At 61.0% G+C, this 26,026-nt stretch overlaps 2 protein-coding genes and 1 long non-coding RNA gene across 13 annotated transcripts in view; 2 read left to right on the top strand and 1 right to left on the bottom strand.

Moving 5' to 3' along the window:
- Positions 1-1,071: 1,071 nt before the first annotated feature.
- On the top strand, positions 1,072-6,636 carry KLF8 (KLF transcription factor 8). 8 transcript variants are annotated; one of them, XM_059859482.1, is made up of 5 exons: positions 1,072-1,147; positions 4,053-4,599; positions 5,181-5,307; positions 5,410-5,546; positions 5,707-6,636. In XM_059859482.1, exons 1-5 carry the CDS (start codon positions 1,121-1,123, stop codon positions 5,886-5,888), a joined length of 1,020 nt encoding a protein of 339 aa, XP_059715465.1. In that variant the 5' UTR covers positions 1,072-1,120; the 3' UTR covers positions 5,889-6,636. The 8 variants fall into 8 exon arrangements, with proteins under 8 accessions (XP_059715465.1, XP_059715469.1, XP_059715468.1 ...); XM_059859486.1 differs by lacking the exon at positions 1,072-1,147 and adding an exon at positions 3,146-3,209; XM_059859485.1 differs by lacking the exon at positions 1,072-1,147 and adding an exon at positions 3,479-3,599.
- Positions 6,637-7,478: 842 nt separating this feature from the next.
- LOC132333918 (uncharacterized) lies at positions 7,479-9,262 on the bottom strand. The gene is made up of 2 exons (XR_009488298.1): positions 9,026-9,262; positions 7,479-8,034 (listed from the first exon to the last, which is right to left on the bottom strand). It is a non-coding gene; the product is annotated as an uncharacterized LOC132333918 (long non-coding RNA).
- Positions 9,263-10,284: 1,022 nt separating this feature from the next.
- Positions 10,285-26,026, top strand: part of LOC132333916 (Krueppel-like factor 5) — a 29,011-nt gene continuing 13,269 nt past the window's right edge. Inside the window, exons 1-3 of one of the 4 annotated variants that reach the window (XM_059859474.1) lie at positions 10,398-10,591; positions 11,182-13,762; positions 24,784-24,831. In XM_059859474.1, coding sequence (XP_059715457.1) covers positions 13,619-13,762; positions 24,784-24,831 — 192 coding nt within the window. In that variant the 5' untranslated portion in view covers positions 10,398-10,591; positions 11,182-13,618. The other 3 variants (XM_059859477.1, XM_059859476.1, XM_059859475.1) reach the window with 3 other exon arrangements.

The following is a 26,026-nucleotide window of genomic DNA, read 5'->3' as shown; positions in this document are numbered from 1 at the left end:
ACGAGGTCGGATTGGTTCTGGTTGTGTATGGTGTGGTGGCTTGGCAGAAGTGGGGGTCACAGGGGTCCCCTCCTCACCCTGGATGAGCTCTGTGTGTGCCAAGGTCACCGCTTCGGTGGCCATGACCTGCTCCTTGAGTCACCCCTGGCAGGGACATCATGAGTAGGGGATACCTGGCTGAGTCCCCATCCGCAGGGTTTCCCATCCCTGGGGATGAGCTGGGTCAGAGCTGGGGGTGGGGGGTCCGGCATTTGGGGGGTCATGGAGTGACTAACCCAGTCTGGGCCTGTCCATTGGCAAACAGAGCAGGGTGGGGATCTGGGGACATCTCGAGGCTGGGGACACCCCGAGGCTGGGGACACAGCGCTGGGGGAAGCCAGGTCCCCAAGGGACGAGGGCTGGAAAACCTGTGGGGTTCAGGGAGAGTGGGGGTGGATTCCCACTGGCAGTTCCACCCCAGGCCAGGGGCTCCCTGAGACCCCCAGACCCCTCCAGGAAGGGGCCAGGGGGCCCCCAGACCCCCCCGCAGCTGCAGCCCCCTGGAGAGGCTCCCCCAGCTCTGCCAGGACCCTGCCACCCTGGGAGACCCCGCTGGGGTGCTGAGGGGGTACCCCACATACCTGGGGGGCTCACCTGTGTGGTGGGGGGGCTCGGGAGGCAGGGAGTGGGGGCAGTGCAGGCAGTGCCCCCCGGGCACCCGTGGGTGCTGGGATTTGGGGGTGCTCCCAGCGTCTGCAGATGGAGGTGCAGGAGAAGCCCAGGACCCCCGGGTGGGGGTCTCTGCTCCCCCTCATTTCTGCCCCGAGCTCCCCCGGGCTGAGCCCTCCAGCACCGCCCCCCTCGATTTTGGGGTGCACTCCGTGTGAGGGGGGTGGGAACAAGTTGGGGTCCACCCCTCTCCCCCAAATCCTGCGCGTTCCCATGGCAACGCCGGATGCGAGGGGAGCCGCCCATTGGCTGCCGATGATGTAATCTCAAGGGCGGGGCACCCCCACCCCAAAAAAAAGAGGGTGGGGGAAGGGAGCTCCGCCCCACGCGGCCCCTCCCCGCCCGTGGGGGCCCCACCCCGCCCCACCCGGCACCGCCCCGGGGGCAGCGGCGGCGGCGGCGGCGGCCGGGGATGCGCTCGGAGGAGGCGCGGGGGACGGTGCGTGGGGCCGGGGGCGCGGGGGGCGCGCGTGGGGGCCTGGGGGGCCGGGGGGGGGATGGGAGCGCGGGGTCGAGCGGGGGGAGGGGGAGAGAGGAGGGAGGGAGGGGAAGGAGGGATGGAGGGGGAGGGCCCCGCCCCCCGCGCCCCCTCAGGCCTCCCCTCCCCCCTCGCCCCCTCACGCGGGGGTCGCGCGTGGGGTGTCCCCCCCCGCCATGCGCCGCGCGCGCTTCCGGGCAGGGCGCCCCCCCGCGGCTGGGAGGTCACACCGGGCGGCGGCCCCGCCCTTCCCTCCCCCTCCCACGCCCTTTGCTCTTAAAGGGCCAGACCCCGCTTGCGCTCCAGCCCCCCACCCCCGTGCGCCCCGCCCCCCCACCACGGGGTCCCCCCTCTGTGTTCCCTCCGTGCCCCCCCGCCGTGTCCCCAGCGGCCGCCGGCGGAGGGTGGAGCGCGGAGGAAATTCCACGGGGGGGTGTGGCGGCGGCGGCGGGGTGTGACCCCCCCCACGCCCACGGGTGGGGGACACGCAGCGGGGGGAGGGGGTGGGGACACGGAGGGGACAAAGCGGTGTGGGGGGGGCCGTGGAGGCGCTTTCCCACGCTCCCCCTCCCCACCCCCCCGCCCAAGGTCACCCGAAATGCCTCCTTAAGCTGTTTAGGGCTAAAAACGGGGAGCACTAATTATTGCCGGAGTGTGGGGCACATAAAAGTGCTGGGAGGGGTGCACAGCACCCCCAGATATGTGGGTTTGAGGGGGGGGCCCCCCGAGCCCCCATCCCGCACCCCTGGCTGGCTTTGGGGTGCACCGGGCTGAGGACGGAGGAATTCAGTTCACCCAAAGGGGGGGAGGGTCAACAGTGTTGGAATTTGGGGGGCAACGAGGGCCCCCCGCCCACTTAGCTGCCCCATGCCGCACCCCCTACCCCCGCGGGGCTTTGGGGTGCAATGGACCCCTATATTTGGGTTAGGGAGGGTCCCCCCGGGGAGGACAAGCTGTCCCTTTTGCACCCCCCTCAATGAACCTGTTTGTGGGGACCCCCCGGGTGTGAGGGGCTGGTCCTAGAAGGCTCTGGGGGGACACTGAGGTCCCCAGGTGCGGGGGGCAGTTTGGTGTCTGTCTGGGGGTGTCCCCTGGTGAGGTTTTGGGGGGGGTCTGGCTGGAGGAGGTGCATTGAGGACCTGGGGATGTGTTGAAGGGGGTCCCTGACTGAGCGTGTGGTGGTTGATGGGTGTCTCTCCTTGTTGGGGAGGTGTTTTGGGGGTCCCTGGATTTGGAGGGATCTCTGGGGGTCCCTACCTGAGAGTGGAGGTTTTTTGGGAGCACTGGTTGTTTGTGAGTGTGTGAGGGGGGTGTTTTGGGGGTCCTTTGCTGGTTATGGGGGTGTTCGGTGGGGGTCCGTGGCTATTTGTGTTCGGGGATCGCCCCAATATGTGGGTACTGGGGGGAGGGTCTCTGTCTCTGTTTGGGGGTGTCTGGGGGTGTTTGGGGGTGTACCGTGTGTTTGGAGGGGGCTCTGTGCGTTGGGGGGTTCCCCAGGTGAAGAGGCGGGTTCTGGGGAGGGGGGGATGTCTCTGGCTCTTTTTGAGGTGTGCTCGGGGGGCTCCCGGCTGTATCTGGGGGTGATTCGTGGGGGGCTCTGTCTGGGGGCTCCGTGGCTCTGTGCCTTGGTTGGTGGGGTCCCTGGCTGGGTGGGGGGTTCGCGGGGGATCCCAGCCCTGAGTGTGGAGGTGCTTTGGGGGGACCCGGTTTTATGGGGACGGTGAATTCGGGGCTCCGTGTATGAGCGGGGACTCCGTGCCGGTGCCTCGGGCTCGGTGCCGGGGGGGTTCGGTGCCGGGGGCTCGGCGCCGCTATCGGGAGGGTTCGGTGCCGGTGCCGAGGACCCTGTGCCGGTGCCGGGGGGGCTCGGTGCCGGTGCCGGGGGTGCGCTGTAGCCGCCGCCCCCCCCGGGCGGGGCCGGGCCGTGTGCGCGGGGCGCGGCGCTGGGTGTGGTGGGGCGGGGCCGCCGCGCGAGGCCGGTGCGTGGGGGCTCCGCGGGCGGGGACGGTCCCTGCGTGGGCAGGTACGTGCGGGGGGCCCGGGGCAGCGCCGGGGGGTCCCGGGGCAGCGCAGGGGGTGACGAGGAGCTCGTTCGGCCGGGGGTTCCCCCGTACCGCTTGTCCCCACGCGTGCCCCGGGACCCAGCGCGGCGTGAGGTGGGGCTGGGGGTCCCGCTCCTCCCTCGGTCGTGTCGCGGTCTCGCGGGGGCGCAGCGCCGGCCGTGCCGCGGGTGGGGCCGTGCCTGGTGCCTCCCGCGGGGGCCGGGCCGGGCCCTTTAAGAAGCTCCACCCGCGGCCGAGCCCAGGTGGAGCCGCGGGGCCGTTCGCACCTCGGCCAGCGCGGCCCGGGAGATGGTGCTGCGGGCGGCGGGGGGGAGCTGCGAGCACGGCGGACACGCGTGGGAGCTCCGCGGGTCAGTGTGTGAGTGACCACGGGCGGGGGCGCGCGGGCCGGGGGGGGCGCGGCCCCTTTAAGGAGCGGGGGGAAGGAGCGGGGCGGGGCCGCCACCGCCCCGCGAGCGGGACACGCCCTCGCCCCGCCCCGCCCACGGGGGGCGTGGCCGGGCCGGCACAAAGGCGCGGGCGGGGGGGCGGGGCCTGCGGTTCCCGCCCTCGGCGCCCGCAGCCGCCGCCGTGAGGGGCCGGGCGGGTCCGTCAGGGACGGGCGGGCCCGGCCCCGCCTTAGGGCACGGGCGGGCCCCGCCATGCCCGGCCCGGCGACCTCCGGGTGGCCCCACGCCCCGCCGGAGCCGCCCCGAGGCGCCGCCCCGGTCGGTTGGTTGGTGAGAGCCCGTTAAAAAAACCCCTTCGCCCCCGCCCCGTGCCTCAGTTTCCCTGGTTCCTCACGGACTGCGGGTCTCTTGCAGGGCCAGGGGAAGGCGACGCCCGCCATGAGCTCGTCGGCGCTGCTGGCTGAGGGCCCCCTCGATCCCCCGGTGCTGCTGACCGACATCAAGACGGAGCCCCCCGAGGAGCTGCTAGCCAGCGACTGCAGCCAGCCCCAGGCCGAGCCCGTCGATCTCTCCCTCAATAAATCCAAGGTGGCTCCGGCCTCGGCCCCGCCGCCACCGCCCCCCACCTCGGTCCAGTCTTCCCCCATGCTGGTGGCTCCCCCGCTTCCCACTTCCAGCACCGTGTCCATCCCGCCCTCCGGTCTCAGCTCCACGTCCGCCATCCCGGCTGTCCTCTCACCTGGCTCCATCCTGGCCTCCACGCAGGGCAGCGGAGGGCAGCAGATCCTCCACGTCATCCACACCATCCCCTCCGTCAACCTGCCCAGCAAGATGGGCAACCTGCAGACCATCCCCGTGGTGGTGCAGTCCCTCCCCGTCGTCTACACCACCGTGCCCACGGACGGCGTCACCGCCATTACCGTGCCCCTCATCGGGGGCGACGGCAAGAACGCTGGGTCTGGTAAGGGCACCTGGGGGAACGCTGGAATCTGGGGGGTGGAGGGTGTTTGTCCTGCCTCGTGGAGAGGCACCCTCGAGGGGGATCTCATTTTTCACTGTGGTGTGTCCCTGCCACCGCTATGTGCCACTTTCATACAAAGCCCCTCAGCCCCCAGCCTGTGCCCCGCAGGGGACATGGGGAGGGCAGGGACACACAGGGCATGGCACTGCCTGTTCTCCACCCATCCTGCTGCTGGCAGCCTGCCCTGCCCTTCCCACTGGCTGCCTGCTGCCAGCAGCTCTGGTTTCAGCTCAGCTGCTCCCTGTGCCCCCCACAATCCCCTTTCCCAGGACATTCCCAGCTTCCCACCTTATCTGGGGTGGGAGACCTGGATCTGCCGTGCTCTGGGCAGGAGCAGGCAGCCAAAAGTGGTGCGCCCAAGTTGTTTCCTCCCTTTGAGGGCTCTCTATCTACCCACTTGGATTTCATTCTCTGTAGGGACGAGCTGTGCCAGGAGCACTGCAGGCTGCACCCTGATGTGGGGTGGGTATTTTGGGGATGTCTCTGTGCTGTGCTCACCCCTTGCCTCTTTGTGCCTAAAGCTTTCCTTTCCCGGACCCCTCCAGTGAAAATGGACCCTGGCTCCGTGTACCCCATGGACATGAACAGCGACAGCGAGGACAGCGCCTCCGAGAGCGGCCCAGCACCTTTCCAGGACCTGCAGAGAGAGTGAGTGTCCTCCTGCCTGTGCCTCCCCACCCTTTAGCCCCCTGAGCCCCCTGTGGGCTCCATGGGCTCCGGGGCCGTGGCTCCAGCTCTCCCTGCTCCCAGCAGGCCGGCAGTGCGGGGGCCCAGGGCCGATTCCCCGGACCTGAAGAAGCGGCGCATCCACCAGTGCGACTTCGAGGGCTGCAATAAGGTCTACACCAAAAGCTCCCACCTCAAAGCCCACCGGAGGATACACACAGGTGGGGGGGGAATTGGTGTCCCTGGATTCCCCATGGGATGGTGCTGTGGCCCTTTGGGAGTGCTGGGTGGAGGTGCTGAGGGATTCCCCGTTGGGAATTTCTGTGAGGGCTTTGGGGGCCCGTTGTGGCAGTGCTGACCCCTCGGTGCTCCCCCGCACAGGCGAGAAGCCCTACAAATGCACGTGGGAAGGCTGCACCTGGAAGTTCGCCCGCTCGGACGAGCTCACCCGGCACTTCCGCAAGCACACGGGCATCAAACCCTTCCGCTGCTCGGACTGCGACCGCAGCTTCTCCCGCTCCGACCACCTGGCCCTGCACCGCCGGCGGCACGTCATGATGTGAGCGGTGCCCGCCGCGCTGGGAGCCGGCAGCGCCTCCCTGCCTCATCCATCCACACCCCGCGGCTCCTGCGGGGCGGGGCGGGGACTGCGGAAGCGCCGGGGCCAAGCCGTGCCCGCTGCAGGAGCCCCGCCGGCACGGCACGGGACGGCAAACAATGGATTCTGGACTGCTGCCCCTTCTCTCTTGTTCCCAGCTGTTTTTATTCCTGGGTTTGTCCTCGCCTGGAGGCTCCTTGACTCCTCACTTGGAATTCACCCAGCAGTTGCCTCCGGTTCTTCAGCCTCCTGCCCGTTGTTGTCCCCCGTGTGCTCCCTGTCCCTCCCAGTGCCTGGGAGCCGTGGCAAGGACGGGGGGCTGGGGGTGATGGGCTCCGTGGAGGAGCTGTTGGCCATTCCTGCTCCATCCCCAGACTGTCCCAGCAGGAGAAGGGCCATCACCTCTCTGTGTGTCCCTCAGCACATGCTGGGCTTCATGGGAAGTGCTGGGTGTGCAGAGGGCCAGGAGGAAAAGAGGAATCAAGAAAGGGAGAAACAACCCAACAATGACCCACAAACAAGACCATCACCACCACACAAAGGGAAACTTTGTGGAACATGGAACTTTTCTTTTATGGAATTCTCTGAGGGGGTGGGACAGGGTGGGGGGGATGAGGGCCAGCAGCTCTCGGGTTTTTTGGAAGACTCTGGGCCACTTGAAGTGTTTCTAAGTTAAACCAGCGGCTGTGGCCACACACTTTGCTTTTTAATAATGGTTTTGGAAGAGTGTTTCTTCATCCCCCCAGCCAAATCCCCTGGTTGTTGGGAGTGTGTCAGGATTTGGGGTTGGATGCTCAGAGCTGTTGGGTGGTGGGAAGGGTGATGGGGACCATGGCACCTCCCATGCTCAGGGCAGTCCCTGCGGGGAGTTCCCAGACTCCCTCTGAGCTGGTGCTTTTGCCCTGGCTGTGTGGGGATGGGGGAACTGATGTGAGGGGGGCTGGGGGGCACTTCAGGGATCTGTGGCCCCTGAGAACAACTCTCAGCTGCTTGGGAAAGTGCTTTTCCTCAGCTTCCCATCTGCCAGCCATGGTGTGCCATGGGCAGAGCTTGTCCCTGGCCTGAGGTGGTCCCTGACCCCCACGGCCTGAGGGAGAGTCTGGCTGGGAACAGGTGAAATGCTGTGACTGCCCCTGGCCACAGCCACCCCACCCTGCAGGCCTGGGCAGAGCATCTGGAAAACTGCCAGGTGGGGAATGTTTGTTCAAATGTATTAATGGTAAGAGGCACTGTAGGAATACCCTGGATTGGCCTAGTTGGGGTGAGGATGTCACCTCCCACAGGGGACAGGGACAAGGCAGAGCTGTTCAAGGCATTCTGTGTCCAGAGGATGGACCAAGGGGGTCCCAGTGCCCTGAGCTGCATGAGGGGACTGCAGGAATGATCTTGAATGAACTTGTGCAGGATCTCCTGCTCCAGCTGGATCCCTCCAAATCCCTTTGGGACCTGGTGGGATTCATCTGAGAATCCTCCAAGAGTTGCTGATTCCATCACAAAGCTTCTCTTGATGATTTTGAATGGTCTTGGGACTCCAGGAGTTCCCAGCTGGCTGGAAACTGGGGACTGTTCTGATTTTCCAGAAGGGCAAGAAGGAGGTCCCTGGAACCCACAGGCCTGTCAGTCTCACTTCAGTGCCCAGTAAAATCATGGAAAAGATGATTCTGGGAAGTATTGGAAGACACCTGGAGAACAACACAGTCATTGCCACAGCTCCATGAGGTGAAAGTCCTGCTTGTCCAGCTTGATTTCCTTCCACAACAGGGTACCCCACCTGGCTGATCAAGGAAAGCCAGGAGATGGAATCTTTTTGGACTCCAGCAAAGTTTTTGATCCTGTCTCTCCCAGAGTCCTTCTGGACAAAATGTCCAGGCTGCAGCTGGATACACGTGGGATGGGGAGCAACTGGCTCCTAGGTTGGTCTCAGAGGATGACAGAGTGGGGTGACACCAGCCTGGCACCTGTCATTACTAGGGTGCCACAGGGCTCCAGCCCCATCCCAGTTCTCCATCATCCAGATGAACAACCCAGATGCAGGACTCTAAGGAATACTAAAGAAAAAACCTCGAAGTTCTTCAATTGGAGCTTTTTGGGGATTTTGCATGAAAGATGCCCTATTCCAGAGAGAAAAATTACAAAGAAAAGATAAAAATACTCCTTACAGAAATGAAAAAATCCTACTTTTAGAGGATTTGGGAATTCTGTCAGCTTTTTCAAGAGCCCCGTGGCGTCACCTGGGCTCGGCCGAGGGTGGAGCTTCTTAAAGGGCCCGTCCCGCCCCCACCCGCAGCACGGCCAGCGGGACCGAGGGACAATCGAGGGACAGGCAGGACCCCCAACCCCACCGCACCCCGCGCTGGGTCCCGGGACACGCGTGGGGCACCCGGAATTAGGCTGCCAGGGGGACCCCCTGCCCAAACGGGCTCCTCGTCAGCCCCGGCACTGCCCCGGGACCCCCGGGGCTCCCCTGCACGCACCTTCGGGGGTGTCACTGGGGGTGCTGGCACCCCCAGCCACAGACTGGGGGTCCTTTGGGGGCACAGGGTGCTGGCAGTGTGTGTCAGAGCTGGGGGGTTTCCCCTGGGGGCACGGGGGGGGCTCTTGGGAGGTGCCCTTTAGGGGGACAGGGCGTTCTTTGGGGGTGCTGTCACCCTGTGTTAAGGTTCAGGGTGGCACTTTGGGGCACTTAGGCTCTGTGCTTCCCCTTTTTGGGGTGCTACTAGGCAAAGCCATGCTCGGGGGGACCCTCCTGTCCTTCATTGCCCAGGTTGGTTATGGGGTGCCCCCTCCTCCTGAGCACCCCCAGCGCCCCGCAGTCCGTGTGTGCGGCTGGGACCCCGGCAGTGCCTGGGGCTGGGTCGGGTCCCGGTGGGCGCTGTTCGCACCCCAAACCCGGCCGGGCCCGCTGCTGGGACCCGGTGCCGGCGCTCGGGCACCTGGTGGCGCCAGCGGCCCGCGCTGGGCGACGGCTGGAGGTGGAGCCGAGGGATTCCCGTTCTGTGGGAGCTTCCCCGAGCCCCTGGGGGCAGCCGTGGCAGCGCTGATCCCCCGGTGCTCCCCCGGCACCGGTGAGGAGCCCTAAAAATGCCCGTGGGAAGGCTGTACCTGGGAGTTCCGCAAGCACGGGGGCATCAAACCCTTCTGCTGCTCGGACTGCAGCTCCTCCGCTCCGAGTGCCTCGGCAGGGACTGCTGGCACAGGCTGGGCTGGACAGGGGGAATGGAGGGACAGCGCCCAGGTCTCGGGAGGAGCTGCACAGGTCTGGGGGTCACACAGGCTCCTGTTCCAAACGCCCGTGACAAAGGGACAGCGGTGTGTGGGCATCACCCTGCGGCTGGAGAAGATGCCGAGGTCCTGCCACACAGGAGCCGGTGCCACCCCTCCCCAGGGGCTGGCCCCGCCATCCCAGGAGTCCAGGCTGTGCTTCCCCCCAGCCGCCTCTCCTGGGTGAGGCCTGAGGGCTTTTAATCGCTCTGAGCAGCCCCACTTGAGATCCCCACCCACATCCCTGGGCCCATTTAAGCTCAGCCTGGGGCCCCCAACTGCTCCCTGCGCTGTTCTGTAGCTGTCTGAGCCCTTTGCACAGCCACAGCCCCCTGGCTCTCACCTTGGCCTGCCCCATCCCTGTCACCTGGGACTGTCCTGCAGCAGGTTCCAAGGGCAGGGTGACCCCCCAGGGAGGGCTGTGCCACCCCCGTTCTGGTCACAGGTAGTCCCTGAGCTTCAGCAAAACCCCTCCGGCAGTGGCTGCCAGACCCTGTGGCATGAGAGGCAAATCCAGCTCTGCGTGCCCTGGGAATTCTCCAGTGCCTGGGGTTGTGCTTGGTGCAAGCCCAGAAGATCCTCCCAGTTGTTTTGCAGGCTTGGTGAAGGTCCAAGGCTGGGGTTTAGGGGGAAAAAAGGCCGATACCATCTCCTTCCTTGCACCCCGAATTTTTGTCCTGGAAACTCAGCTCAGCCTCGGGCCCTTCTGCTTCCTCACCTCCCTCCTCCTCTCCCAGGAACGCCTGGAGCTGCTCCATCTCACTGCCTCCCAGAGCTCCCCCACTGCCTGACTGGGGGTACTCGGGGCCTCCCCTGCTCCTCTGGGCTCTTTCCCCATCATCACCTGCCTGCACTTTTCCATGACTGGGAGGAGAATTTAGCAGTCCCCAAACTGCTTCCTTGCCGAACGAGCAGTGACTGGGAGGGGTTCTGCAGCCCTCTGGGGGGTCCTGCCGGGTGGTGGCCCCCCCGTGTCCCGGGGGGCAGTGGGGTGGCGGTGCCCTGGCTCTGGGATTCCCGCGGTTCCTTGTCCCTGTCCCTGTCGGGGGTGCCGGGGCCTCTCCGCCCGCCCGCCCGGCACTGCTCAGACTGGTTTAGCAAGTGGATGGGACGGGGCGGCCGCTTTTCCTTTGAAGGGCTCCCGGGAAGCATTTGATGGCTGGAAACCTCCCGAGGAGGAGAAAGGAAAAGACAAAAATAGGTGGTTTTGGGTTTCGGTCGGGGAGCGGGGGAGGCGCGGGTCTGCTCCGGCAGCTTTGCAGACCTTTGTGTGCCGGCCGTGGGGACGGGCGAGCGGGGCCGGGCCACAGGGAGCCCGAGCAGCTCCCGGCACAAGCCCGGGGTGGCCTCGGCCCAGGGAGGCAGAGCCAGAGCGGACTGGGGATGTCCACCGCGGCCCCGAGAGAGGTGGGTGCTCCGGGGTGCCTGGGGGGGTTCGGGGGGCAGCAGGGAGGGAAGAGCTGCTGCAGGAGAGAGACAGGGCCAGGGACCCCCAGGCAGGGCCGGGCCCCTTCCCCAGCTCCCCCTCCTGGGTGGGACCTGAGGGGGGGCTCTTGGGGGTCCCTTGGGGATCCAGCTCAGTGGTGAGGTGTGAGGGTGGCTGTGGGGATGCTGGGGACAGGCTGGGGCTGCCTCTGCCTGTGCCTGGGGTCATTTGGGGAGTGGGAGCTGAGGTTTGCTTCCCAGCCTGATCCAGGTTTCCTCAAAAGTCGGTGCCTTTCTTGCCCTTTAGCTCAAGTCTCTGTAATCCGGGGCTTCACCTGCCTCATGCTCCCTTGTGAGAGGAGGACCTAGCTGTCCTTCCTCTCCATTCCTATGGACCCGGAGTGCCGGGACCCGGGATCCGGGGCTGGCTCCCCAGTTCTCCCGCAGTGACCCCCAGCAGCCCCAGCTCCTGGGTTGGGACCCTCTCTCAGCTCCGTGCGGCCCCTCCATCCCTCCCTGCACAGGAGCTCCCTTCCTAAACCCCCTCCAGCCTCTCGGTGTCGGCTTTTCAGATGGGAATTCTGCGTGCGATCAGGGAGGGAAGCGTGAGGAACGTCGGAAGGGGAGCGCGTTGGTGGCCGGGTCACGGGGAGCCGCCCTTATCTCTGCGCCATCGCGGGTGACACGTGGGGACACAACGGGACCAGCGGCGCGAAGTGCCGGTGGCAGAGAGGGACCCAAGGCCATTCTCCCGGGGCCGATAAGGACACTGCCTGGGTTTGGCCCATCCCTGCAAGGAGGGGCAGCTCCGCCTGCAGTGAGCCCCGCTCCTGGGATTCACCCGCCTGTGCATGAGATGGAGAGAAAGGGGACCCTTGTGGTTTTTATAATGGAATCATGGAATGGTTTGGGCTGAAAGGACCTTAAAGCCCATCCCATTCCACCCCTGCCATGGCAGGGACACCTCCCACTGTCCCAGGCTGCTCCAAACCCCAGTGTCCAGCCTGGCCTTGGGCACTGCCAGGGATCCAGGGGCAGCCAGAGCTGCTCTGGGCACCCTCACCACCCTCACTACAAACTTCCTCCTTTCCCCGTGTGGTCCTGCAGGGCTGGTGACACATCCCCCTATCCCTGGCACCCCCTGGGAGCCCTGGTGAGAGTTCCAGCAGCAGCATAGCTTCCCTGGAAAACAAAACCCTGCAAGGCCTGAGCTGTTCCTGTGCTTGCTCTCCCAAGGGCTCACAAGCTCTGCTCTCTGGTATGCTCAGCCCCCCCAGCTGATGGTTTGGTCCCTGGTGTGGGGTGGCAGCTGTGACACCAAACCTCTGTTGTGGCTCCTGCTCTGAGTAGTCACAGGTCCCATGTGAAGGCCTTGGAGTGGCAGGAATGCCATGGGAACAGGCATTGCCCTGCCCTGGCAGCACTGCAGCTGCTCTCCCTTTGGCCAGGGGGTAGAGCAGCCTTGGCCCCTGCCCCCACTCACTTCCTTCTCCTGCTCCTGTGGTCCCCTGGAGCTGCTGGGATGTTCCCAAGGTGGTGACAGCAGCATCCCTGCCTGTGTGGGATCCTGCCTGGGATACACAGGAAAGTGGGGAATCTGATGTGGGATGAGTGAACACAGTGGGAGGATCCAGGCTCTTCCGTGGGGAGGGGCTGGGGACAGTCAGGGCTGGATTATCTGGAGCAGAATGGCTTTTTTTTTCTTTTTTTTTTTATTCTTTTCCCAGAAAGGTAATTTTTATTCCCTTTATCTCTGGATCTTTACACTCCTTCCTTTCCAGAAGTGAAACCCAAACACAGTTGCCTGGTGTCTCCATAGAACCCTGTGCCCTCCTACCGGTGTGTGCTTTTCCAACTGTTGCTTTTCTTTTCCTTTAGGGTTTGTCCCTTTTATTTTTGATCCTTCCCTTTTATTTTTGGTCCTTCACTTTTTCTCCCTGGGAATGAAAAGTGTGAGCAAACAGGAATCTCCTCTCAAATTTAGTTTTGATACAAATTTGACCCATTCATGGGAAAATGGCATTTTCTCATTGAAAAGTCCCCATGTCTGTAAAAAAATGGAATGTCCCCCTTGTTTCAGTGCAGGGGACTCAGTTTGGGGACAGTGGCCCAGCCGGGGGTTGTTCCAGGCCTCGGGGTTGGGGACTGACCCCTCCACGCTGGTGGTGTTGAGCTGGCTGGGCCCTGTGGCTGATGAGGCTCCTGGAAGGGCTCAGGGATTGGGATTGGGATTGAATCCTGGAGTGTTGGAACTTCCTGGGCTCTCTGTGGGAGCAGGGCTGGTGCCAGAGTTTGGAGTTGGGGATCAAATCCTGGGTGTGGGATCTTTGTGAGCTCCGTGTGGAAGCACAGCTGGTGCCAGAGTTTGGGGTTGGGATCCTCCTGAGCTCCGTGTGGGAGCATGGCTGGTGACAGAGCTCCTGCCTACCTGCTAGGGGTTGGGATTGGGATTGAATCCTGGGGTGTGGGATCATCCTGAGCTCTCTGTCAGAGCACGGCTGGGGACAGAGCTTGGGGTTGAGCTTTGAGTACTGGGGTGCTGGAGGTTCCCAAGCACATTGTGGGGTCACGGCTGGTCACAGAGCTCCCAGCCACCTGCTCAGGGTTGGGGTTGGGATTGAATCCCGGAGTTTGGGACCTTCCTGAGCTCCCTGTCGGAGCACGGCTGGTGACAGAGCTCCCGGGTTGTGTCTGGGGTGCTGCAGCTCCCCGGGCTCCCTGCCGGGGCTCCTCTCGCCCTTTTATGAGCGGTGTCCCGGCGGGGCCGGCGCCGGGAGCCTGATTGGCTCCGCATCACCGCGCCGCTTCCCGGGGCCGCTTCCTCCTCCCGCGGCCAGGTAGAGCCTTCCCGCGGCCAGGTAGAGACTTCCCGACCGCCGCCGGCCTCCCACCAGCGCAGCTCGCTCCGGCTCGCCTCAGGGTTTTTTTTCCCCTTCCCCTCCCTTGTTTCTCCCCCTTTTCCCCTGTTTCCCGGGCCTGTTTCCCTGTCCCCGCGCGGGGCGCGGGGGGATGAGCAGCGGGCTGGTGGACGCCGCGGTGTTGGCACCGCTCAAACCCGTCAGCATGTCCGGGGAGCCCAGCGAGGACAGCCCGGTCTTCGAGGACATCAAAGCCCCCTCGCGGCCCCTGGAGACCCCTCCCGAGCTGGCGCAGGTGAGCCTTGGGAAGGGGCCGCTCCCGCCCGCTCAGGTGCCGAAGCCTCCCCGCAGCCTCTGGGTTTGGGCTCGATTCTGCTTTGTTTCTCCCGTCCTTGCTGCGACACCTCCGTGGCTCTGTGGGCTCCCGCTTCCCCCTCCACTGGCTTTTCTCCTGGGCGTGTTGGGTTTCGTTTGGGAATTTTGGTTTGGGTTTTTTTGCCTCCTGTCTGCCTTCAAAACTCCCTGGCGCCAGTGTGGGCTTTGCTCCCGCTCCAGGGTTCAGTCCCTGTCCCCTGGGCTTGGCAGGCCAGGGGCTCTCCCACGGGGAGAGGTTTGGGGATCGGGATTGCTGTGCCTGCGTCTGCTGGACGGGTCACGGGACCTTATTTTCCATTTTATTTGTTTCTCCGTTCTTTTCCACCACCGCCGTGGGGAAGGAATGCTCCTTGAGATTCCCTGGCAGCATTCCCCCCAGATAAAGGCCGGGATAAGGCTTTGGGATGTTCCTGCAGGCCCACCCCTGTCCTGGGCCCTGCTGCCCACCCCATATGGGGGGACCAGGCTCCATGTGCCACCCCCAGAGCCTCCGGCCGCTCTTCCTGCTGGAAGGAGGGTGAGGCAGGCCAGGCCCCACCCTGGAGCAGAGGTTTCCCCTTTTCCCGCTCCGTGGGGCGCGGGGTGCCCGGGGTAATGATTAACCCCAGCCCCACGGCCCCAGCGCCATTTTGATCGGGGCGGGAGCGCTCCGGGCCCGGCTCCAGGGCCCCGCAGGGACCCCCACCCTGCTGCTGCTCCTCCAGAGACCCCCGGGAGGCCACCCCAGCGTGGCTGGCACCAGCCAGGCTCAGGGCCATGTCCCCAGTGCCCCTGCTCTGGTCCCCACGTCACCGGAGTGCCCAGGGCCATTTTGGGACTGTGTCCCGCAGAGGGAGGTGGAGGCCATGGCTCCATCCCTGGATTTGCTGGAGCTCTGGGATCCTCAGGGGCTGCCAGCGGTGCTCGTGGCTGTGGGGTCAAACAGGGGAGCCATTCCTCCCTCCCCTGTGGGCTTCTTGCTCCTCTGTGTGGGGTTTGGGGATCACCTGGATCAGAGCTGGGTGGTGGCTCTTGGAAAGCTGGGGATTGTCCCCAGGGCCTGTCCTGGGGGGAAAAGTTGTCAGCTGTCCAAACCCCCCCAAAACGGGCTGGGGGAGGGCGAGCTTGGCTTCCTGCCTTTTTCTGTCCAGGTGGGATGAGGCAGTGTGGCCATGGCTGGCCCTGAGCCACCTCCTGTCCGCCTCATGGGGACACCCGTGGCTGGGGACACCCGTGGCTGGGGACACCTTCACCCCACCCCATCCCTGTTGCCCTTCCAGGGGAAAGGCAGTTTCTCCTCCCAGATTGGTCCCACTTTGCTCTGGGGTGGTGGCAGCTGAGGGGTGGCCTTGGAGGTGTCACCCTTGGCCACTGACCCTCCTGTGTCCCTTCTGGGCAGTGGGATCCTGGCACAGCAGCTGTGGAGCTGAGCAGGTCCCATGGATCCCAGGGATCCCCAAAGCCACTCAGGGAGCAGGGCTGTGCTGGGACACCCCGAGAGCCCCGGGCTGGAGCCCACAGCCCCCGGGCAGGAGTTTCCATGGTCTGGCCCCTTTTCTCCAGTGGATTCAGAGGCTGTGGTGCTGTGGGAGCCCTGCCTGGAGGCTGGGGAAGCTGGAAGCTGCAGGGCTGGGGAGCCTTTGCTCCAGAGGGTTTTTATCAGCTTGGCAAGGCAGGTGCCAAAGGCTGTGACCTGTCAGGCTCCAGCTCGGGGCAGTTCCTGCTGCTCTGGCTGCCCCAGCTTGGGAAGAGGCAGGAGCAAATTATCCCTGTGATTTCAAAGTTCCATTGCCATATATCCCCCTCAAATTGCTTTTCAGGTGGGAGCTCTTTGCTGTCAAAAACTTTATTGGATTCGGCTCAGTTGGAAACAGATCCTTTGTGGAATTTCCAATCAAATTTTCCCTTTCCTTGTCTTTTCCAACCAACAAAAAAAAAAAAAAAAAAAAAAAAAAAAAAAAAAAAAAGAGGAGGGAAAAGGGCTTGTGAGAGAGGAAAGGACTGTTCATTCCTGATTTGGATCAGATGAGCCAGAAAAAGCATTTTCTTCTTTAAGTCTCCAGTGGCTGATGCTGGAGGCAACAATAATAATAATAATTATTATTATTATTAATAATAATCAAAAGTAAGGCAGTAAATAATAATAATAACAATAATAATAATAATAGTAGTAGTAGTAAAAGTAAAGCAAAAGTAATGTTCAGGGAACATTTCAGGAGAGGAGGAGCTGATCCCTTTGTGTGGCTGTCGGGTCCTCTGGATGAGTGAGGGTTCTGGGGGATTTATCCTTGCTCCCACCTGGCTGCCACAGCATTCCTGGGTCCCTGGGGCTGCAGAAGCATCCCGGGATTACCCGGGGCCAGGAGGGGCAGGACAGGAATTGGCTCCTCCAGGCTCCCCTGTGGCTGTGGGGAGGTGGCTCTGCCACCCTCTGTCCTTGAGGGTTTGGGAAGGCAGTCCCTGTGTCCGAGGCTCCAGCTGGGGATTCTGGCTTGGGCTGTTGAGAGAGGGCAGGAGCTGCTGGGAGGAGACAGAAGGACAAACCCCTGACCCTGTCCCTCAGTTTAACCCCTTCCTGCCTGTGCCAGGCCCCAGGGCAGTTGTGGTGGGGCTGGTGAGCTCCCGGTGGGGCTGAGGCTGTGGTGGGAAACAAGGAAGATGCTGATGATTGTGGAAAGGGATTTTCCTCGGCTGTAGGCTGAGGAACAGCAGCCAAGGGCTCCCTTTGTGTCCACAGTCCCAGTTCCTGCCCCACAGGCACTTCTCCACCCTGTCCTTGGCTCCCTCTGGGCTGGGGGGGCTCAGGAGGAATGAAACATCTCCAGCATCTGGGGGGTGATTGGACACGAGATGGGATGAGGAAAATGCTGTTCCCAGAGCTTTTCCTGGTACTTCACCTCCTCAGTGCTGGGAATGGCACTGCCAGACCCTTCCAGATCGTGGAATAGCTGTGGAACAGGGTGCAAGTGCTGTGGTGCTCCTCTGACTTCATCTTGGCAGGGATTTTGCTCCTGGATCACAGGAGAAGCTGGATCCAGCATTTTTAGGAATGCTCCAGCTTTCAGGAGCTGTTTCAGTCCTGCCCTGTCCCTGTGCCATGTCCTGCACCACCTTTGGCACATCCTTGTAATGAATGTGGCTGTGGTGGCTTGAGGGTGGCTGTCCCTTGGATGGCTTTCCCTGCTTCTTGGTGCTCCAGTGCCTTGAAACCAAGGTGATGGATCCTGGTCAGGGCCAGGAGAGTCCTGCCTTCCATAAACAAAGCTCCTTTACTTTTTAGGAGAGATGTTGGAGTGCCCACCATAGCTCCCAGGGGATGATTCATTTCCTTGGAATCTCAGGAGCTGCAGGCAGGGAATAAATTTGGCTTTTCTGCAGGGAAAAGGGAGATGGCTGCTTTGGAATTTTGCTGTGGATCTGGAATGAGACGCTTGGGGAGAATTCCCTCCCTTGGGGATCCTCCTGGCTTTGGAGAAGGGTTCAGAAATTTCATGCAAAATCCATTTCCAAAGGGTACTGGCAGCCCAGGCAGGCTCCTGGAGTGAGAGAGTGCAGGAATGGGGTGAGAGAGATGGGAAGTTAAATCTTGCCAAGGAGGAATGAGAACACCTGGTCCCTCTGGCATGAGGATGGGTTTGGGAGCAGGTGGAGCCTTGCATGAGGGATCTCCAGAGGGAGGGACCCTTCCCTCTGTTTTGCTTTGGGATCAGCTGATCCCAATGTTTTTAGGACCAGCCCGTGGATTTGCAAGTCTGATGGGCTTTGTGCCTGGCAGGTGTCTGCAGGGCTACGGGGAGCTGGGACAGATTCCCACAAAGGATCCATTTATCCCTCTAATTTTGCTGGAAGACCCTCAGGAGAATCCCCAGCCCAGGGGTGTGCCAGGGGTTGGTTCCACGGCAGAGCAGCTCCAGAGCCTGCAGGAAGCTCTGGTAGAACCAGTGAGCCAAAACCCGGCGCATGTGGGGCCTTCATCCCCAGTGTTCGTTATTGGATTTTTCTGGAGGCCCCAAACCCCTCTGAGCTCCCTGGGCAGGGGCAGGAGGGAGTAAGGAGCAGGATGGAAGGAGCAGCAGGGTGGAGGGAGCAGCAGGGTGAAAGCAGGGGAAGGATGGAAGGAGGGGCAGGATGGAAGGAGCAGCAGGATGGAGGGAGCAGCTCCATGGAGCAGCTCAGCCGGACTTTGAGCCGCGGAGCTGCGGCTCTGTCCCGCCGGGACAAAGGCTGATTGTTCTGCTCGGGAAGGAGGGAGCGAGGGAAGGGGACGAGGATTCCAGGTGTGCCGTGCTCGTCCTCCTCCCTGCGACCTGCCATCCGCTTGGATTAGCTGGAAAAGCGCCTGCTGGGTTGGCCTTTTTTCCTTTTTGGAAAGCTGCAAAGGAGGGAACGAACGGGGACCTCCGGATTCCCTCTAGCTCCTCCTGAGCGCTGTGTGGGAGGCAAAGCCCGTCACCTGAACTCGCTCCCCGGGCTTTGGGGAATGCATTTCTGGCCCGTGCATCACCGCCCGGGAGTTTTCCCCCTCTCAAACCTGTTCGGTCACCTCCCGGCGCTGTTTTGTTCTCCTTCCCTGCTCCAGTGAGTTCTTTTATCCAACCCATCCACTGCAAATAATCGCACTTACGAGCGTCTTGTGAGCTCGATTACAGTGTTTGCACTGCTCGTGCTCCATTGGCGAATTCCCGCAGTCACAGGGTCCGGCCGGGCTCCGGGGATTGGAGAACTCGTGTTTACAATTCAGATGTACTCAGAACTTGAGCTAGCATGAAAACCCTCCAAAAAAAACCCCATGGGCTGTTTACCACATCAAAGAGCTTCAGCCCCGTTCAAGCTCGGCTTGAAACTCAAACAAAGAATCTTTCATTGAGTTCAGAAATGCTGCGAGAATTCTTGGAAAATTATTGTTCTCTCAGCGTGATGGGGAGGAACCTTCCAGTTCCCACCCAGAGCAGGATTTGCGAGTATTTAAATGCATTTCAGGACCTCGCTCTTGGTAGGATTTTCAGTGCAAGCAGGAGAAGAGAACGGCAAGGAATTCATCACAGTGTAGCTGCTCTGAAAACACAGGTTTATCCCAAAAAGCAGGGTATCATCCATCCCTTATCAGACCCCTCACACCTGAGGTGATTTATCTCATGGATCTGAACCCATTGTGGAGAGGCCAGAGGATGTGGATGCTCTCCAGCCCATCCAACCTTGGGGTTTTTTATTGTGTATTTATTTACTCCAAATATTTTAATGTTGTCTCTACAAAATCATAATTTTTCTGCTCCTCAGGGATATTTCAGGGAGCTCAACCCAGGAATGGCTGGATATGTTACAGTTCCTCATAACGAGCAGGTTTGATGTTCTCTAAGCTGTGGAAAAGCCCCAAACTTGTTGGGAAAGTCAGGGCATCTCCCCAGCTTCCAAACGTTTTGTTCTGGGCAGCTTCCAATATTTGGGGTTTTTGTGGTTCTGTGGTGTGGGAAGAGCTCAACTCCATTAATTTGGGGTTTGCCTTTCCCTCGGGGGTGCCAGGAGTGTCCCAGTCCTTGTGTTTCCCAGGGCTGGCTATGCCCAGGCTCCCAAATGCTCCCCCTGGAGCTTCTCCAGGGCTCAGAGCCTTGCCCTGGGAGCTGTTACTGACCTGTGCCATAATCAGCTTCCCTTAATTAACAGCAACTGGGGATTCCTTTATACACACGGAAAGTATGGAAAGGGAGGGTTTTGGTGGAAACTGCAGATTTCTGCTCCCAGCACCACACCAGAAGCACAGAGGTCCCTGCTTGTGGCAGGGGGTGGAATGAGGAGATGGTTGAGGTCCCTTCCAACCAAAACCATTCCAGGATGCCATGAAATACTCAGCACAGGGCCCGTGGCAGGAGTGGGCGTGCTCCAGTGTCCCCCTCAGCCCCTGTTTTGGCAGATCTCCTTGGCCTGGGGACATTCAGGCTTGGAAGAAGGGTTGGCCCAACCCAAGGCTGCCTTGGGCTTTGTTCTGTTTTCCCAACTGCTCTGGGAGGAAGTTGGGGCTGCAGGGATGGGGGGATTTGCTGTCTGCACGTGAAACCTGACCTTGCCCGGGGTCTGTCCTGTGGTTTTCCTGGGAAGAACAGGATTTGTGGCCTCTTTGATAGGATCTGGATGCCAGGAGGGCTCCACAAGCCCCGGCAAGCAGCGAGTGACTCATTCCATTGTCAGCCCCTGGGAACTGCCTTGGACAGGAGAGTGAGCTGCCGCAGGGGTTGGGGGAAGCAGAGTGAATCCCACCAGCTGGGGATGATCCCTGGGAGCTCCAAACCTCTCTCACAGCACCTTCAGGACCTGGGGCAGGGATGTGGAACTGGGGGAACTGGAAGGTCAAAGACAGCCCCAGTGTCCTGTGAGCAGGGACAGGTGGATAAATCTGTCCAGGTAGTCCTGGGGGCTGTGGCACCCAGGAGTCAGGGAGAGGCAGTTCTGGGCTGGAGCTGAGTCCAGAAGGAGCAGTGGTGCTGCAGGGGGCCCCTGCTCCTGGCTAATTCCAAATCCAGAGCTGATTTGTGCCCGTGTAACCCAGGGTTCCTTGAGTGTTTTGGCTGAGACTGGAGCAGCTCCAAGCCTCTTGATCTTCCGGGAGTTGAAATGGCATTAAATCATTTTTCCCAAAAAACCCTCCAAGGGGCTGTAGCAGCTCACACCAGGAATCAGCCCAGATTGACCTCCAGGAGCTTTGATGGAAAACCTCCATTGCCTTCAGGGGCTTCACCTCAGCCTTTGCTGAGCAGGAGCAGCTCAGAAATCATGGAATGGGAATATCCTGAAAGCTGTGGAAGTCCAGCTCCCTTAAACCCTCATGTCCTCCCTTCCCACGCTTTGAGAGTTGTCTTCACACCGGGTGGAGCAGTGGGAGAGGGGAGAGGCTGTCCCTAATTCCCACCTCCCTTCCAGCTCCATCCAGGGCTGAGGTGGCTCTCGATGGTCCTGCAGAAGTGGGATCTACCCCAAAAATGTGGATCAACCCCAAAGTCACCATGGGACCCCCTCCACCCTCACATCTGGAGATGCTCCTGTCATTCCCTTCCCGCTCCGTGTCTCCAAGGTTTTGTTATTTTTCACTCCATTTATGGCTTTGTATTTGGAAAGGTTTCTGCTTGCTGCTGGAGCCTGGCTGTTCCCAGCTGCTCCTCTTGCAGCCCCTTGACCTTGGAGTTGGATGAGGCTGTTTTCCCTGGCTCCCGTGGCCTTTGGGATTGTGGCATGATCCTGGGTGATAAATTCCTGAGCTGGATTGCCTTTGAGGGAGCCTTTATCAGCTGCTGGAGGGAGGGAACTGCAAACACAGCCAGCAGGTCTGGGAGTGGGGCGGCCTGGATGGAGATTGCCAGCTTCCCTGGTTCCTGGGAACTCATCATCTGCTCAGGGAGTTCCAACACAAGGGCAGGAAAGAGCACTGGGATAACCCTCCCCATCTCCTGGGCCATCCAAGGGCACAAACCTGGAGAATTAATGAAATTCCATAAATTATTTAGGAGCAGCACCTCATCCTGGAGTGCTCTGAACACCCAGCTTTGTGCAGGATGGGGTCTGACATCCTTTGTCTGGCAGGGAACTGGGGCAGGAAAAGGGGAAATGTCTGGGGCGGGTGATGTCAGCCTTGGGCTTGGTCACCTTGGAGATATTTTCCTATCCAAATAATCCACGAATGCCTCGAGGGCAGCCCCTCACCCTGGAGGTGCTTGGAGCCCATCCAGGGCCTCCTTGGGCCCAGCACATTCCCATGGGAGCTCAGATTCCATCTGGGACAGGCTTTGTTGTTTACAACAGCAAACGTTGGGCACTTGAAAGGAAGAGTCCCGGGGCTTTCTTTGCTAATCCCGTTTTACAGAGAGTTCCAGGAGACGTGAGGAACAAACAGAAAATAACGTCGATCCAGGTCGGTATCAAACCCAAACGATCAGAGGATCAAATATTTACCCAGGTCAATATTTAACCAGGAGACAATAAATGCTGATATTGAACCAAATCTGGATATAAATACAGGCTATTTATAAAGTGAGCCTGCAAAGGGGCACTGCCAGGGCTGTGCCAGGGGGGTTGATTGATGATTATCCTGCCCATTGTTTGCTGATTCCCTTGGAGGCTGGAGTTTTGTGCAGGTGCACAGAGGAGAAGGAGCCCGGGCTGGGCTGTGGCACGGCCGTTGTGCCACACCTGTGCCCCGGGTCCCACATCCTGGGACAGGCTGGAGCCTTCCTGCTGGAGCCACCTCCTGCTGCTCCTCCATTCCTTGAACCCCCAGGTCAGAGAATCATCCAGTCAGGGACTGGTTTGTGCTGGGGGGACATTAAAGATCACCAACCTGACACCTCTCACTGTCCCAGGCTGCTCCCAGCCCCAATGTCCAGCCTGGCCTTGGGCACTGCCAGGGATCCAAGGGCAGCCACAGCTGCTCTGGGCACCCTGTGCCAGGGCCTGCCCACCCTCACAGGGAACAATTCCCAATTCCCAACATCCCATCCATCCCTGCCCTCTGGCAGTGGAAGCCATTCCCTGGGTCCTGTCCCTCCAGGCCTTGTCCCCAGTCCCTCTCCAGCTCTCCTGGAGCCCCTTCAGGCCCTGGCAGGGCTCTGAGCTCTCCCTGGAACCTTCACCTCTCCAGGTGAGCACCCCCAGCTCTCCCAGCCTGGCTCCAGCCCTGGCGCAGCTCTTTGGCCTCCTCTGGATTCACTCCAGCAGTTCCACATCCCTCTGATGCTGGGCCTCAGGGCTGGCTGCTCTTGCCTGCCCAGCATGGACGCAGGTGACATTTTTCTTGCCCCTGTCCCCAAAGCTCTTGCAGCCCCCCACGCTGGGGACTGGGTGTGAGCAGGAGCCTGGATCCAGCTGAGAGGGAATCTCCCACCTGGGAGAAGAGCTGGGAGCTCTGGCCAGGCAGAAGTGGGCACAGGGTTGGTGAAATACCTGCACGTCCCCCTAACCCCCCTGTGCCACCCTCAGAGCTGGTGCCTGTTTAGCAAACACCAATTTCCCTCCTGGTCCCCTGGTGCTGCTGGGAGGTGACAACACCTGATGTTCCTCCTGGGGCCGTTTGTCATTTATCACCTGCAGATTAGGAGGTGTTTAATCAGGGGACAGCCAGTCCCACCCCAGCCCCAGCCCAGCTCTCTGTGCTTGTGGTTAATCCGGGTTTATCTGGGGCCTGCCAAGAAATGTTTGTGTTGGACTCTGCTTGAATCGATCTCTGTGCTGATAACAGCTCCCCCAGGCTGGGACATCTGATCCAGGGATAAATCCCAGGCTCCTGCAGGATTTATGGGAATTGCCAGGGCTGGAGGGGCTCTTGTCCACCCCTATGAACCACTGGAAAATCCTGCTTCTGAAAAATCCCCTCTGGAGAGGTGGGATGGCATTACTCTCTTTATCGAGCCACTGGTTTTACTGGGGCTGGGGGATTCATACCCTCCAGCTCTCCCAGGGGCTGCTCCTGAGGTTATCCCATCCTCCAAGGAATTTTGGTCACCAGGTTTGGGTGTGCTGAGTGTAACACTGCTGGTCCAGAGACACAAACTGGTGTCCTGTGGCCTTTCTGGAGTGGGCAAAGTGCTGCTTTGTGCCTTCTCCTCGTTTTTAATTTGGTTTTCTTTCTCTGCCAAGTTGAGGAGATGCTTCTCCAGGGTCGAACTTGGGTGACTTTGGGGGGAAAATCCCCCCAGAATTCAGTGCTTTGGCTGTGAGAAGAGTTTCTTGTTGGCTTTCCCTTCCTGGGCATGTAAAGAAGGCTGCAAATCAAAGAGGGTGGGCTTTAGGTGGGATTTTGGGAAGGAATTCCTGGCTGGGAGGGTGGGCAGGCCCTGGATCCCTGGAAGTGTCCAAGGCCAGGCTGGACAGGGCTTGGGAGCAGCCTGGGACAGTGGAATGGAATGAGCTTTGAAGTCCCTTCCAGCTCAAACCATTGTGGGACTCTGTGAAGGATCCCAGTCCCCCTGGCCTCCCAGAAGGTTTGTTGGTGTTTCCCCTTTCCCTGAGCTGCTGATCCCTGTCTCTGTGGTGGCTGCTGGAGCGGTGGCCATGCAGTCAGGGTTGTCTGGTGCCTCCTGCCCTCATCCTGGTCCCCAGGGATGGCAGGGATGGCCTGGCCATGACTGTGAGGGAAACTGGGCCCGTGACCTCACTGAATACCTGCTGGCTCTTCATCTGCAAGGCTCTGAGGTCTTTCCCCATGAGCCCACATCTCGTGCACTGGTGGGATAAGCTGAGCACCCTGTGTGTGGAATAAATTCAATCCTGCCCAAAAAGAGCCAGGAAATGCCTCCTTCCTGGAGGGGGGATGGGCTGAGCATCCCAGGTCGCTGCTGTCCCATGGGAGGGGGACAGGCAGAGGATGTCGGGTCTCCAGCTCTGAGATCTGAAACTCTCCTGGCAGTGAGCAGAACCATGTGGGATGAGAAGGAGCCCACAACCAAATACTGGTTTGGGATTTGGAGGAATCCCAGATCTCTTCCCCTCTTCCTGGTGCTGGAGGGCTGTGGCCTGTTTGGAACACTGACCTTGGAGAAAAGATCTAGGAAGAGCCCTCAGCCCTCTTTGGGAATCTGGGAGAGGCAGAGGCAGGAGAAGGGAGAGGTGCAGGACATTTGTGAGCTCACTGTCATCCGTGTGGGGTTGATAAAGGGATTTAAGGTACCATGCCTCCTCAGGAGAGATTGGTACTTCCCATTTGTCTCTTCTTTCCAAAGAGGCTTCCCTGTTCGTCCTTGGACAGGCTCCAACTATGGTGGGCAACCATCAACCCGTGGTGGGCAACCATCAACCCGTGGTGGGCAACCACCAGCTGCTTCCATGGTGTGGGGTGGGAGGAGACACCATTGGCATGGGGATCACCTGAAGACCCTGGGGGGCTCTGGGGGTGCTGCCCTCCTTGGCCAGGGGAATTTGGCGGGTCTTTGGTGTGGCCAAGGCAAGGAGGACACCCCACTAACCCAGCCCTGCCTCCCACAGCTGCACCCCATGAGGATGGACCAGCGGATGCCACCACTCATCCTGGAGGTGAGCACCTTCCCTCATTCCTTCCCCTGCATCCTCCTGCTCCTGCTGGGAAGAGGAAACACAGGAGTCCCCAAGAGACCAAGCTGGGACATTCCCCACTCCCCATTCCCATGTCCCTCCCTCTCTGCCAGTCCCCTGTTTGTGTCACTGTCACCTCCATGGCCTGTGTGTCCCCACGGGCTGTGACAGGAGTGACAACCAGGAGCACCTGAGTGCTTGAGTGTCACTTGGTCACCTCAGTTGTGCTGGTCTGAGCTGAGGACTTTGTAGGATCATGGAATTGCTTAATTTGGAGAAGCCCTTTCAGACCATCAGGTCCAACCATTCCCCAGCACTGCCAAGGCCACTGCTGACCTGTGTCCCCAAGTGTCACATCCACATGGCTGTTAAATCCCTCTAGCAATGGGGACTCCAGCCAGGGCTGGAAAACCCTTTTTGGGGAAGATTTTCCCACTGTCCACCCTGAGCCTGCCCTGGCCCAGCCTGAGGCCGTTCCCTCTCCTCCTGTCCCTGTTCCCTGGAGCACAGCCCGACCCCCCCGGCTGTCCCCTCCTGGCAGGAGCTGTGCAGAGCCAGAAGGGCCCCCTGAGCCCCTTCCCAGCTCCCTTCTCCAGGCTGAGCCCCTTCCCAGCTCCCTCTCCAGACTGAGCCCCTTCCCAGCTCCCTCTCCAGGCTGAGCCCCTTCCCAGCTCCCTCTCCAGGCTGAGCCCCTTCCCAGCTCCCTCAGCCTCTGCCCTGAACTGCTTTCCCCCTGCCTGGGAAGTGCTTTGGGGTGGGAGGTTCCAGCACCCAGCCGGGCAGAGTTTTCCAGGTGATTCTGAGCCACAAACAAAAGGTTCCCATCTGTCCCTGTGGGAGGGACGCTGGTGCTTGGGGTTCCTGCAGAGCTGTGGCACGGTGGGGCATTCCATGGGGTGGGATTGTCCAGGTCCTGCACACACACAGAGCAACGGGGCAGGGATGGTGTCTCCCTGCCTGGTGACAGCCACTGCTGTCCCTTATCACCCCTTTCTCCAGGAGCCTGGAGGGGAATGACTGTGGTTTTTTAAATGGAAAGACCAGGAAAAGATAGTGCTCTGCAGGGAGGGGTGGTTCTGGAGGACAGGAGGTTGGGTGATGCCAAACAATGACCCTCCATGGACATTTGGGCCCTTGATGCCTTGTGGAGGCTGCCCTAGAGCAGAGGCTGGACAGA

The sequence above is a fragment of the Haemorhous mexicanus genome, chromosome 14 (assembly GCF_027477595.1).
Source record: "Haemorhous mexicanus isolate bHaeMex1 chromosome 14, bHaeMex1.pri, whole genome shotgun sequence".
Classification (NCBI taxonomy): domain Eukaryota; kingdom Metazoa; phylum Chordata; class Aves; order Passeriformes; family Fringillidae; genus Haemorhous; species Haemorhous mexicanus.
The sequence above is the reverse complement of the archived record's forward strand: the minus strand, read 5'-3'. Positions and strand labels throughout refer to the sequence as shown.

What these genes read in the sequence shown, in the direction of transcription:
- KLF8 (XM_059859478.1), top strand. Translation starts at nt 3,891, where the DNA reads ATGCCCGGCCCGGCGACCTCCGGGTGGCCCCACGCCCCGCCGGAGCCG. An exon ending in CCGCCCCGGTCGGTTGGTTG is followed by an intron (nt 3,969 to 4,052) that starts GTGAGAGCCCGT and finishes GGTCTCTTGCAG; the next exon opens with GGCCAGGGGAAGGCGACGCC. An exon ending in CCACCGGAGGATACACACAG is followed by an intron (nt 5,547 to 5,706) that starts GTGGGGGGGGAA and finishes TCCCCCGCACAG; the next exon opens with GCGAGAAGCCCTACAAATGC.